Source organism: Cupressus sempervirens, chromosome 7 (genome assembly GCF_028749045.1).
Source record: "Cupressus sempervirens isolate cs-2001-9-10 chromosome 7, ASM2874904v1, whole genome shotgun sequence".
Lineage (NCBI taxonomy): Eukaryota > Viridiplantae > Streptophyta > Pinopsida > Cupressales > Cupressaceae > Cupressus > Cupressus sempervirens.
In genome coordinates, this window is record NC_143124.1 from 736,189,942 (window position 1) to 736,204,834 (window position 14,893).

Here is a 14,893-nt window from a genome sequence, read left to right on the forward strand (position 1 = left end):
ATTGCAACCTGTTGACCGTCTGCATTTGCAGTTTACTTTTGGATTTTGATCTATGTTGCTCATTACATTTCCAGTTGGAACAGGATATTCATGAAGTCGAGCTGGAGCTCGCAAATGAAAGGCAGCTTGAGCGTGCTTCTTCTACTTTATCTCCTTCCCACTTCGCTCATTGTCCAAGCCTAAACAAGCTTTGCCTTCAACCAATTCAATGTGTCGACACTCCAACTTCTTGGGAATGCTTCAGTCCGCTCCAACGCCATCTCCCTTAATCAAGCATCACATAATAGTATGGGCCGAGCTTTCTATCCACACCCCCGTGCGTATGAAAGATCCTGCCCCTCTCAATTCTACTTTCTCTTTCTTGACAACTTTTGGGTTTGCCGTTCTTCCTTCAGAATCGGTCAGCGGGTTCGGGCTGACGTTTATTATGACGCCCAACAGATCTCCAGAGGGATTGGGAGACCCGTCTAATCATCCGTTTGCAGTCCACTTCGACACATCAGAGACTTCGGAAGCTGGCGGCTACTGGATTTACAACATCCAAATCCTAGAATTGAATCTCAAAAGCGGACAGAATATCCAAGCTTGGGTTAATTATGAAAATCTTCAGAACGAGCTCAAAGTCATCGTTCCGGAAGTTGGTCTTGATAGCTCAAAGCAAGCACTGTTATATATCAAAGATTTATCCCTTTCCAACATTGTAGAAGAAGAAATGAACGTTGGCTTCTCAGCAGGTAGAGGATCCATGTATGAAGAGAATTACATTCTCGCCTGGAGCTTTGCTAAAATAGAATCGCCCCGCCCTTGAATACATCTAACCTTCCATCCTTTGGACACAGAAACCCCAAGAGCTCCAACTCCAGACTGATGGCTGGCATTAGCGCCACAGGTTGTGCTGTCCTTGTTCTAGTGGAGGTGGCAGCATCACTTGGGATGTTGCAGAAGAGAAACAAGTACAGAGAAACTATCGAAGAATGGGAGATGCAGTATTGGCCTCACAACTTTAAGTACAAAGACCTGCATACTGCAACAAAGGGCTTCCGAGAAGAACAACTTTTGGGATCGGGAGGCTTCAGTCGGGTATACAGAGGAGTACTTCCCACAAGCGGTCTCCAAGTGGCGGTGAAATGTATTCTTAGAGAAAATAATGATGGGGTGAAGGAATTCATTGCTGAAATCTCCAGTCTCGGTCGCCTTCAACATCGAAATCTTGTGCAGCTGAGAGGCTTCTGCAGGTGGGAGAAGCGGCTATTCATAGTTTATGACTACATGCCAAACAGGAGCCTGGACAAGATCATATTTGGAAACCCAAAGAAGATTCTTGATTGGGAAAAGAGGTACAGAATCCTAAAAGACGTGGCTTCAGGTTTGTTGTATCTTCACGAAGAGTGGGAGCAATGCGTAGTGCACAGGGACATAAAGTCCAGCAATGTTTTACTGGATTCGGAGCTGAATGGGAAGCTAGGGGATTTCGGGCTAGCCCGTCTGTACGAGAGTAAGGAAAGCTCACACACCACTCTTGTGGTTGGAACAGTGGGGTACATTGCACCGGAGTTCGTAGAGACAGGAAAGGCGAGTACCGCCACGGATGTGTTCAGTTTTGGTGTTTTTATGTTGGAGGTCGCATGCGGAAGGAGACTTGTCGATTCCTCTCTTCAATCTGATTATATTCCTCTGGTTGACTGGGTGAGAGAGTTGCATGGCACAGGAAGTCTGATGGATGCGGCCGACCCAAATCTTGGTATGGAATATGTGCGAAGTGAGATGGAGAGAGTGCTGAAACTAGGTTTGATCTGTTCCAATCCTCAGCTAGAAGGCAGGCTTGGCATCAGACAAGTACTCAAAATACTTGAAGAACAAGCTCCTTTACCAGATTTTGATCCTCCGTTTTAATTGGATGCGGGTGCAAATTTACGAAAAAAGCTTCCATATTCCAGTGGCGGTACAGAAGCTTCCATTTCTCTTTCTGGTGATTTCACTGTATAGGATCGATCTCTGTCTGGCTTTTTTCGGTGCCACTGTAACAATTTTGTAATTGTTACAGTCACCTGTGGCTATCCAATCATATATTTTGATAATTATAGAATCTTAAAACCCTTCATGAGATTTTCTAAATATCCGTCTCTGAAAGACTTTACAGGACCAAGTATTTGTTCAGTATAGCTTTAAAGAGTTGTTACTGTCGAAAAGATGAATTTTTAATTTAGCTAGTGAAAATCGTCTAGTTCAGTCGACTTTTGATGCAACTATTAAAATCTCCTCCTCGCCACATGTCAAACTCGAATCGTTGTCGTAATCGACCTAATGTAGTCCGCTTTCATTACCACAACATAATCTTGCCGACTTGTGTCTCAGGACTGTAGAATCCTGAAAAAGACTTTTCATGTTGATCTTTAGAGTAATGATCAAGAATCCTAATTATTATTGTCGTTCTTGAAATCTTGCTCGTCCTTTTCACATTGCTCGCCTTGCGAGCCCAACTAATAATTTTGTCGAACTAATGCAACGAGTCTGCAAGTTCTATGCCGACGACACTATGATCGAGGTATGCAATACAAATGTGTTGGAGGGAGTATGTTAATTGGGAATATCCAAAGCCCCATATATTTGGGATTCTAAAAAGAAAGGAAATGTTTTACATTAGTTAGGGGTCTACATGTAGCGACTACTAATTACTCAACAAAAGAAGCACACATAATCCTACCCGAAGCATATATAATCCTACCCTCTTAATGTCCAAGCATGAGCAAACCTTGCCACCACACAAGTTAATATATTTTTATATTTTTCTCTTTTAAAATTATCTTTAATAATTATCTAGTTTTTAATTAATCAATTAAAATTAGTAATTATATCTTAGAGTATAATGGGCACTGTAAAGAGCTAGGATACATTAATGAAAAAATGGGTCATGTTTTACATATATTTGTGTAGTACACAAGATCAATTGATAGTAAAGTTATGCAATAGTTTTTGAGGTAACAAAACTGTTAATAAAGAAGTGATAGTTTTATATTTTCTATTCATTTCACTGATAGGGATTCTAACAAGGTTAAAATAAATCCTCTGAAGGTGAAATATTTTTAGGGTCCATTAAGAGAAGACTCATGTTCTTTTTGCAATAAGAAAGGTGTATGTATGTATGCATTATATATATATATATATATACACACACACACACACACAACCCCCCCCGATGATGTCCCCAGAGTGGGCCCCTAACAGAAGGTGACGTAGGTCTGTCGATGCGATTTGTCGCTACCATGTGTCCGGGGTCCTCGCTAGCGAGGCTGTCCTGGGGTTGCCCCCTTAACATGGGGAGGTGTCATTTACTAATAGTCTGGGCTTTTGGTGCAACAATTACTAACTTGGTATCAGAGACGGAGGTCTCGAGGTCGAGACCCGCGGAGCGTGATGGGCTGTGATGTCCCCAAAGTGGGCCCCTAATGGAAGGTGACGTAGGTCTATCCGTGCGGTTTGTCGCTACCATGTGTCCAAGGTCCTCACTAGCGAGGTTGTCCTGGGGTTGCCCCCTTAACATGGGGAGGTGCCGTTTATTAACAGTCCAGGCTTTTGGTGCAATGGTTACAAACTTGATATCAGAGCTGGAGGTCTCGAGGTCCAGACCCGCGGAGCATGGTGGGCTGTGATGTTCCCAGAGTGCGCCCCTAATGAAAGGTGATGTAGGTCTGTCCATGCAGTTTGTCGCTACCACGTGTTTGGGGTCCTCTAGCGAGGCTATCCTGGGGTTGTCCCCTTAACACAAGGAGGTGCCGTTTACTAACAGTCCGGGCTTTTGGTGCAACGGTTACTAACTTTGTATTGGAGCCGGAGGTCTCGAGGTCATGACTCGTAGAGCGTGGTGGGCTGTGATGTCCCTAGAGTGGGCCCCTAATGGAAGGTGACATAGGTCTATCCATGCAGTTTGTCACTACCACATGTCCGGGGTCCTCACAAGCGAGGCTATCCTGGGGTTGCCCCTTTAACATGGGGAGGTGCCATTTACTAATAGTCTAGGCTTTTGGTGCAACGGTTACTAACTTGGTATCAGAGTTGGAGGTCTCGAGGTTGAGACTCGCGGAGCGTGGTGGGTTGTGATGTCCCTAGAATGGGCCCCTAACGGAAGGTGACGTAGGTCTGTCCATGCAGTTTGTTGCTACCACGTGTCTGGGGTCCTCACTAGCGAGGCTGCCCTGGGGTTGCCCCCTTAACACGGGGAGGTGCCATTTACTAACAGTTCGGACTTTTGGTGCAACGGTTACTAACTTGGTATCAGAGCCAAAGGTCTCGAGGTCGAGACCCGTAGAGCGTGGTGGGTTGTGATGTCCCCAAAGTGGGCCCCTAACGGGAAGGTGATGTAGGTCTGTCCATGCGATTTGTCGCTACCACGTGTCTAGAGTCCTCACCAGTAAGGCTATCTTGGGGTTGCCCCCTTAACACAGGGAGGTGCTGTTTACTAATAGTTTGGGCTTAACTGATGGTTACAACATCAGGAGAGGCTTCTCACTGTAGTGACCCTTACCAACAGGCCACTAAAAAACACTAAATTTAATACATTGCTGAATTAAGAATTTTTTCTGCTTAAATAACTGATGTAAAATAGTGCCAATATATTCATTCAATGATCACCAAAATGTTTTTACATATGATATGCAATTTTTAGCACTAAAACATTATGACATGGCACATTACAGACAAACCCTAACTGGCTATATACAATTGAGAACTTGTTACAACTACAAATTGAAATGAAGAACCTGGATTGATCAGATACTAGAGACTGACTGCTGAAGAAGGTGAAAGTGCAACTCCACTTGAAACTCCAAACCAGAAATTAAGCATAAGTGAAAGGACTGAAATATCCTTCTCATAGCTACAATAATTCAGGTGATCTTTCACACCCTCAAAATTGCATACCAATTGAGAGTTTTCGTTCTCAATGGCCAATTGTGACTACTTGCAGAAACCCTAGGCTCCACAACACACATAAGCAAAAATCAATAATAAATCTCAATGATAGGAAATGAGCCCTCAATGCCTATTTATTCCTCTTTTTTCTCGATAGGTCGACGTCCTTTTTAATTTTTTCTCCACTTCTTCCAACAGCCTCTAGAAGATTGTTTTATTTAATGACTTTATAAAATATATCACTTTATTAAGTTAATAATTAACTCCTCCAAAAATAGGGACATTACAGGTCCGCCCCTCTTAATGCTGGATGCTGCAAAATCACTTCTCCCTCCCAAGTAGCATCTTCAATAGGTAAATCTTTCCACTTAACCAGATACTCTCCGATTACTCTCTTGCAAGCTACTTCTCTCTACTATCCAGAATGGATTCTAGTACTAGGATCAATTTCCCCTCATCATCCAAGGGAGGTAATACTGCAGAAGGCATCACATTCTGACCCAATGCCTTTTTGAGGCGTGATACACGAAACACATTGTGCACTCTACTATCTGTGGGAAGCTCCAACTCATAAGCCACTTCACCCACTCACCTGATGATCCTGAATGGTCCATAATAGTGTGGCTTGAGTTTCTCTGCACCACTCTTCTTGAGAGTGGACTGCTTATATGGATACAACATGAGGTAAACCATATCATTTACCTCAAAACTACGCTTAGTCCTCTTCTTGTTTGCATACTGCTTTTGCTGGTTCTGAGCTCTAGCAATGTTGTCTCTGAGAGTAGCAACTATATCCTTACTTTCCTATAATAGTTCACTTGCACGGGGTACTCGACAATCTCCCAACAAAAAATCTAAGAAACTAGGTGCCTCATAACCATAAAGTGCCATGAAGGGTGTCATTTGTATAGTCATATGATATGTAGTATTGTAACAATACTCATAGAGATATACCCATCTGACCCAAGCTCGCTGTTGATCTGCCACATAATTCCTCAAATACCCTTCCACCCATTTATTTACAATCTCTGTTTGACCATCGGCCTATGGGTGATAACTAGTGCTAGGTGTAAGCTCAATGCCACACAACCGAAATATCTCCTGCCAAAAGTGACTCATGAAGTGGCTGTCCCTATCACTCACAATGCTTAGAACCAAACCATGTAATCTAAAAACTTCCCTAAAGAAAACCTCCACCACCTGAGTTGCTGTGTATATAGCAACGATAGGGAAGAAGTGAGCATATTTTGTTAGCCTATCCACCACCACATAAATACAATCGCGCCCCTGGGCCCTGGGCAAGCCCATGATAGAATTCATAAAGATGCACTCCCACTTCCTATCAGGAATAGGAAGTGGCTGTAGGAGCCCTATTGGATAAGTGTGCTCTTGTTTATTTTGCTGGAAAACATGACACTCACACACATACTATAAAACATCAGCCTTAAGTCCCTTCCAAGTGAATTGTTCTCGTACTAACTTGTAAGTCTTGAAATACCCAGGATGGCCTGTTGTAGGTGAATTATGGAATGCTCTCAAAATCAACTACTTCACTTTCCTAAGTAAATCCTATTCTTATAAATGATCAAATCATCTATGAGAGTGTATCTGGTGTTGATTGTTGCTCCCTCCACTATAGCAGAGGCCCACAAGTCTTTAGCATATTCTGCTACAATCAAGTGTCACCAATCCTCTGATATCTGAATCATAGAAGTGAGGTGTGGCCTACAGGATAAAGCCTCTGCAATAATATTCTATGTCCCCTTAACATATGTGATATCAAAATCATATGCCTATAACTTGCCCACCCACTTTTGCTGACGATCATTTAGGTCCCGCTGTCCCAAAAAATGCCTCAAACTATTATGATCAGTTTGAATACAAAATTTGCTGCCCACAAGATATTGTCTGAATTTGGCCAAGGCATGTATGATGGCCAACATCTCCTTATCATATATGCTGAATGATCTCTTAGGCCATCTGAGTTTCTTGCTCTCATAAGCTATAGGATGCTTGTCCTGCAAGAGTACAACACCGACTCCCTCTATAGAAGCATCACATTGAAGCTCAAATGGCTTCATGAAATCAGGCAATGTTAATACTGGACATGTAGTCATTATTTCCTTGAACCGTATAAAAAAGTCTTGTGCCTCCTAAGTCCACACAAATCCCCCTTTCTTCAAAAAAATCTATCATGGGTGTTGCATGTCATGAGTAGCCATTGACAAACCTGCGATAGAATCCACATAGACCAAGGAACCCCCTTAACCATGTAAGGTTCTCTGGTGGTGGCCAATCAACAATAGTGCGAATCTTTTCAGGATCCATTCGTACTCCTTCTGCACTAATGATGTGTCCAAGATACAACAATTTTGTCATCCCCAAATCACATTTGGACTCCTTGGCATACAAGGACCCCCTCTGTAAAATGCTCAATACTATCTCCAAGTGCTCTAAATGTTCTTGCCATGCCCTGCTATAGATCAAAATATAATCAAAGAATACCAACACAAATTTCCTGAACTGATGGTGGAAGACCTTGTTCATAGTGGACTGAAAAGTGGCAGGTGCATTAGTCAAACCAAAAGCCATGACTACAAACTCAAAATGCCCACAATGACATCTGAAAGCATTTTTTTCAATATCTTGCTCTTGAACTCTGATCTGGTGATAGCTTGATCTCAAATCAATTTTTGTGAAATGACAAGCCCCGTGCAATTTGTCTATTAGCTCATCGATGCGTGGGATGGGATACTTGTTCTTTATAGTTCTCTTATTCAACACCCTATAATCAATACACATTCGTAGAGTTCCATCCTTCTTTTTTACCAAAACAACAGAATATGCAAAAGGTGACTTACTTGGTCTAATGTGTCCCATTGCTAGCAACTCCTTGATGGTCCTCTCGATCTCATCTTTGAGTCATTTTGGGTGCCGGTATGGTGTGATCATGACAAGCTTAGCACCTTCCTCCAGCTCGATAATGTGCTCTATACCTCTGTCTGGTTGCCTGCCTGGTGGAATCTCACTGAATACCTTCTCATACTTGATTCTCAATTTTTGAATATCTAGATGATATTTAGTCTTATGTTGCTCCTCCTAGGTAGGCATCAAGGCGCATATTGCCGGCCACTCTATATTATTATGCTTGGCTAATCTCTCCAACCACCTAAATGAGATAGTCCTGACATCACCATTACAGATAGCCTTCAACACATGAATCTTGCCATCCTGGTCATTATTATGATTATTTCTCTTATTTTCCCCAATCAAATGTTGCATCATAACCATCATTGCCCGTGTACTTACCTCTATTGACTGTAGAAGCCTCTCATGATGCTATAAAGTCTCATCATCTCGCACACTTTTGGATGGGCTTTGAGAACATCTCTCATCCATATTCTTAGTTATGCTGGTTCCCTATGTAAATTGGCTAGATAAACCCTATCAGGATGGCAAGAAACCTGCTCTGATACCACTATAGTGACCGTTACCAATAGGCCACTAAAAAACCATAAATTTAATACATTGCTGAAAGTATATTGCTAAATTGATTTTTTTTTTTTGCTTAAATAACTGATGTAAAATAGTGCCAATATATTCATTCAATGATCACCAAAATGTTTTTACATATGATATGCAATTTTTAGCACTGAAACATTATGACATGGCACATTATAACAAACCCTAACTGGCTGTATACAATTGAGAACTTGTTACAACTACAAACTGAAATGAAGAACCTAGATTGATCAAATACTGGAGACTGACTGCTAAAGAAGGTGAAAGTGTAACTCCACTTGAAACTCCAAACCAACAATTAAGCACAAGTGAAAGGACTAAAATATCCTTCCCACAGCTGCAATAATTCAGGTGATCTTTCACACCCTCAAAATTGCATACCAATTGAGAGTTTTCATTCTCAATGGCCAATTGTGACTACTTACAGAAACCCTAGGCTCCACAACGCACATAAGAAAAAAACAATAATAAATCTCAATGATAGGCAATGAGCCCTCATTGGCTATTTATTCTTTTTTTTTTCTCGATAGGTCAGCCTCCTTTTTAATTTTTTCTCCGCTTCTTCCAGCAACCTCTAGAAGATTGTTTTATTTAATGACTTTATAAAATGTATCACTTTATTAATTTAATAATTACCTCCTCGTCCCCCCCCCCCCCCCCCCCACACACACACATTCATATACATATATAGATACATCCATGTGCATGTTCATATGCATATGCATTTACATATACACATTCATATCCATATGCATATACGTAAAGATAGAAAGAAAAAGAGATAGAAGACACCTTTTTGATTGTGATGAAATTTTACTACAACATTGTTATATTAAAATGTATTACATTCAATATAAAATAAAACTAATTGACAAGACAAATCTACAATCCACATATTCCACTTTAATGGAGTTTTACTCTATTACCTACATTTTTCACTAATTAATTTCCTCTCACTAATACACTAATATCTTTTGTCAATGTTATATTTATACCGCTCTTCTTGAAAAAATGTCCCTATTCATATGAAAATGTATGATCAATGCTGAAATAGATTAAATCCACTGATCTTGATAAGGTTGTTTATTCAATAATATTTATTTGAAATTTAGATCCCCTACTTATCTATGTGCGACACATAATAGTTGTACTAAGATAGACTTATTAGCAACAATTAATTGGTAGCTCCATAAAATATTTCTTTCCTTATAAATCTTATAATCAGATGCAAGCATGGAAAGGAAAGAAATTGAATGACCACTTTTGGAACAAAAACATTTCTTGAAGGGAATAAGACAAATACCAACAAATAATTTTTTGTTCTTGATTTTGAAAGATTAATCATGAATCTCTACGAGATTAATCTCAACATATAAAGGAAAATAAGTTGGATAAGGTTTTGAGCCTTCGACCATCCATCAACTTGGGTGAGGTGCCTCACTATGATAAATATATGTATCTTTACTTCAATGCCATCACCACTTCTATTTGGGGTGATAATCTACTTCTCTCATATCTCTAAAAAAGGCTTCACTATAAATGGTTTGGAACCCTTTATCATCAAGTAATTTCTTCTTGTACAATTATTATAGTGTTTAATATAGTTGAACTTAAGGAGAATGCTTTGAGAAAACCCTACTATTTATTGGAAAGAGACATTCATATCATATCTTGTAGGTTTTCATTGATGGAAACCATACAGGATTCTATTAATCACTTTCCATATATTTTGGCTATATCAAAGGTGGGATTGATAAATTAGCTAAGTGTGGTAGAATAAGGCGAGCCTACAAGTTATAATACATGAATCAATATGTACATAAAAGTTTTATTTTAAGTCAAACAACTAGGATATGGCTCTAGATCTAGGGCATATACTATGTTATTATATGCTTGTTATCATTTGAGTGAGTTATGACATTTAGAGTGTTATTTAAGTGTGAATATAATAGTCTCAAATAGTTATTAGATCAATCAAGGATCCTAATAGCTTGATGGTCGATCAATTTGAGATTATAATTGATAGAGCCAACATGATTAATAATATCTATATATTTAGTGAAGGTTAACTTGAAGATCTAGTTACTAATTTAGTCAACATATGTGATTATTTATGTTCTTAAGGCCAACCAACTGAGTTATTATTTTTATAAGATCTGGTATATAAGATTGAGTTTTTGAGTTGATTTGATATTTAAAAAAAGAGAAAAGTGCAAAGATGGTATGTTGACATGATTTGTGTGTGAGTAACTTGATTACGAATGTCAAATTGATGATTTTATAATCTACATACATGAAAATGTATATGCATAGTTGATGTTGTTTCTCATTTTACTATTTTGGATTGTAGTCCAATCATTTGTCATTGCAAGAAAACTTCATATGTTGTAACCTAAGTAGTGAGTTCTAGGAAGTGTGCCTGAATGTAACTACACTGCCCTCTTGTACTCAAACCTTAAAAAGGTTATTATTTCAATAGAGTGATCATTTTTGAATTCCATCCCTACTGTGGCTTTCCCACTAACATGGTTTTTGCAAAAACATTATGGTGTCATAATGTTGTGGGTACGTTGTTTATGGTTTTGCTAATTAGTTTTAGTTGTAGTTGGGTTATGGTTTTACAATACGTTTAATATGGTTAACAAGTTTAGAGCACTAAGTCACCCCCCAATGTTCCTCAATCCTAACACTATTGACATGGCAATATTTTTCTCATCTTCCCTTGGAAATTGCATTATCAATACTTTCAAAAACTCTATCATCTTGAGTAAATATGGTTAACGCTTTCAAATCCACCCTTGGAATCTATATGGTTCAACATTTAAAATAAAATTGGGAACTCTAGGAATATTTATATTTTTAGGCTTCTATTTTAAATTCAAATAAAGATTTATGTTCTACGTAATCCTATAGTTTTCACCTCTAGGGATTGTATGTTAAAATATAAAAAAGTGGGGACTGCAAACAGGATCAACTAGAGGGAATTGATTGTTAAAAAAAGTAAAGATTTCTATTGATGCTAAGTTATTCTATCTTCTTAAATAAAGAACTCAAACTATGAAGGTCATGAATGGTTTAAGTATCCCATTTCAAAAATCTAATGAGGAATCCTCAATTATAGGAAAAGTTAAAAAATCAAACCACAATACCTCTATACTCTAGAGATCAACCTATTTCCAATGGTTAAAAGAAAACAATACTATTGCTAAGGATTAGATGATGAGTAGGTAAAATGTCCAACATCTAATAGGTTTTCTTCAATAATAGTGTGGGGAAAACAATTTAGTCATTTCATCATCAATCCTACATCAAGCTAGGAGTAATTTCCATAGATAAGGGTATATCAAATGTACCTATGTTTTTCTTGTTAGAATTTACAATATTAGAATTAACCCTTATATAAATAAATAAGATATAAATAATTAACATGAGAGTCATGCACGCATAAACATAAAGATTACACAAGATATGCATGGAAAAACCCCCTTAAATAACATATTTCGTAAAACATCATTTTATTAAAATACATATCTATGTACTCTATAAAATAAACTAAAACCTAAAGATGCTTATCCTTACCTTCATTGTCTATAATACTTTTTGTTTCAATTATTTATTATTCTTTTGAAAGTATACAAAATGGTTCTCACATTTGATTATTACTATTATTATATTTTCCTTTCTATCTATTACTTTAATATTACCCCTACAAATGATATTAAAAAGTTAATCTTTGTAACTCTTATTAATATTTAAAATGTTTTGAACAATTCTGTTGTCATTGTTGCACGACTTCATTACGTTCTTAGATAGCCAACCTTATGTCAAAAGCGTGCTCCGTCAAAACCCTTGTTACTATTAATTGAAGTGTACGGGTACTCGAGCTCAGGTCTGCATTGAAACGCGTGGAATCCGCCACAATACATGAATCTTTCGGTTTTGCTTTAGTTGTGCACCGTGTTTGTATTGAGAAAAACCCCGAGAGGTAAGGCGTGAGAAGGGACAACACCCAGAATCAATGGAAAAATTGCGATACAATAAAAGGTAAATCTGCACCATTTTGTAAGCTTTATATCCTCAAATTTATTTTCCCATTATGAGGTGTATTTCTATTTCAATTCTGCTCCTACGGGAAGAATTATATTATTTCAACCTGTTGGCCATTCTCTTTGAACCTTTTATTTGGATTTTGATACGTTGTTGGTCATTATGTTCCAGCAGGTTATCAAAGTCGAGCTGGAGCTCGAGAGTGGAAGGCTTGAACGAGGTTCTTCTACGTTTCCTCTTCCTCACCTTGCTTCTTGTCCAAGCTCATACAAATTTTATGTTCAGCCAATTCAACGCCTCCACCCTCGAATTGTATGGGGATACTTCAATGCAGTCCAATGCCATCTCCCTCAATTGTCGATTCATATTTATGTTGGGCCGTGCTGTCTATCCACATGCCGTGCGTATGAAATATCGGAATTGTACTTTCTCCTTCAGCACAAATTTTGTGTTTAGCATTGTTCCTTCTCCTGCTTCACAATCTGGGTTCGGACTGGCGTTTATGATAACACCCAACAGATGTCTCTTCCCAAGTGTGAACCTTCCCTTAATTAGCAATCTATCAGTTCTGGGTGAGGCCTCAAATCATCTGTTTGTAGTCGAGTTCGACGCATCAAAGAACATCGACGACAATCACGTCGGCGTGGATCTCAACGATCTCAGGTCTGTTAACTCTACACCTGCAGGATACTGGATTAACAGCACCCGATTCACGGATTTGGATCTCAAAAGTGAACGAAACATTCAAGTTTGGATTGACTGTGACAGTCTTCACAAGGAGCTCAAAGTCACCATTACGGAGGCTGGTCTAGATCGCCCACAAAAACTACTATTATATATGGAAAATATGTCCCTGTCCAACATTGTAGAAGAAGATATGTATGTTGGTTTCTCACCAGCTACGGAAAGAATATATGAAGAGGATTACATCCTGTCATGGAGTTTTACTACAAATGGAATTTCCCCGTCCCTGAATACATCTAGTTTTCCATCCTTCTCACACAGGAAGTCCAAGAGCTCCAACTCCAAATTGACGTCTCCTATTATCATTCTTTGCGTCCTCGTCATTCTCCCGGTGGTGGCAGGATGCCTTGTGCAGTCGAAGATAAACCGGTACAGAGATATGATCGAAGAGTGGGAGGTGGAGTATTGGCCTCACAGGTTTAACTACAAAGACCTCTTTGCTGCAACCAAGGGCTTCAGAGAGGAAGAAATTTTGAGATCCGGGGGTTTCGGTAGGGTATACAGAGGAGTCCTTCCCTCAAGCGGCATCCAAGTAGCAGTGAAATGTATTTGTAGACAAACTGATGATGGGATGAAGGAATTCATTGCAGAGATCTCCAGTCTTGGTCGGCTTCAACATCGAAATCTTGTGCAGATCAAAGGCTTCTGCAGGCGGAAAAAGGAGCTGTTCATAGTATATGAGTACCTGCCAAATGGAAGCCTGGACAAGATGATATTCGGAAACCCAAAGAAGATTCTCGACTAGGATCGGAGGTACAGTATCATCAGAGATGTGGCTGCAGGTTTGTTGTATCTTCATGAAGAGTGGGAGAAATGCGTAGTGCACAGAGACATCAAGTCCAGCAATGTTCTGTTAGACTCAGAGCTGAATGGGAAGCTAGGGGATTTTGGTCTCGCCCGTCTGTACGAGCACAACGAGAACTCGCAGACTACTCGTGTGGTTGGAACACTGGGATACATCGCACCGGAGCTTATGCACACAGGAAAGGCGAGCCCAGCCACAGATGTGTTCAGTTGTGGTATTTTTATGTTGGAAGTTGTATGCGGAAGGAGGCCCTTCGATCCCTCTCTCCAACCTGGTCAGACGGTCATGGTGGATTGGGTGAGAGATCTTCATGCGAAAAGCAGTCTGATGGATGCAGCAGACCCGAGTCTAGGTGGACAATATGTTGAAGGTGAGATGGAGAGGGTGCTGAAACTGGGTCTGATATGTTCTAATCGTCAGGCTGAAGGCAGGTTTGGAATGAGACAAGTTGTGCAAATATTTGCAGAAGAAGCTCCGATTCCAGGTTTTTATGGCCGTTTTAGTTTGGAGTTGAGCTCACCACGCAGTGCTACCAAGTCAGTTCAAGATTATATCCACAGCAGTGACGCTTCCATTTCGGAGTCTTTGGACGCAAGATAGGTTATGCGAAATCAGGCAGTGCTCAGTTTATGCAAGTCTGCACCATATTACAGTCGCATCACAGATGCATAAGATCGATGTTTTCGTGGCTTCCTGTTGCTATTGTTCTCTTTGTACATCCATGTAAATCTATCTATATACTATCTATAACCTCAAAAAACTTTATTATGTATCTTCATCTCCTCTGGTCTCCTCTCTCATATTCCTCTCCCTCCCACTTCCTTGTTTTTTTTGTGTTTTCCTTCATAGTTATCTTCTTCATACATA

The 14,893-nt window shown here is 39.5% G+C and overlaps 2 protein-coding genes and 1 pseudogene across 2 annotated transcripts; all 3 read left to right on the forward strand.

The window, feature by feature from the left end:
• Window positions 1–322: 322 nt before the first annotated feature.
• On the forward strand, window positions 323–808 carry LOC149549336 (lectin-like protein At3g16530). Its single transcript, XM_089794304.1, has one exon. It carries the CDS (start codon window positions 323–325, stop codon window positions 806–808), a length of 486 nt encoding a protein of 161 aa, XP_089650430.1.
• Window positions 809–867: 59 nt separating this feature from the next.
• Window positions 868–1,893, forward strand: LOC149549337 (L-type lectin-domain containing receptor kinase SIT2-like). The gene has a single exon (XM_089794305.1). It carries the CDS (start codon window positions 868–870, stop codon window positions 1,891–1,893), a length of 1,026 nt encoding a protein of 341 aa, XP_089650431.1.
• Window positions 1,894–12,448: 10,555 nt separating this feature from the next.
• Window positions 12,449–14,626, forward strand: LOC149549338 (L-type lectin-domain containing receptor kinase SIT2-like; annotated as a pseudogene).
• Window positions 14,627–14,893: the final 267 nt, after the last annotated feature.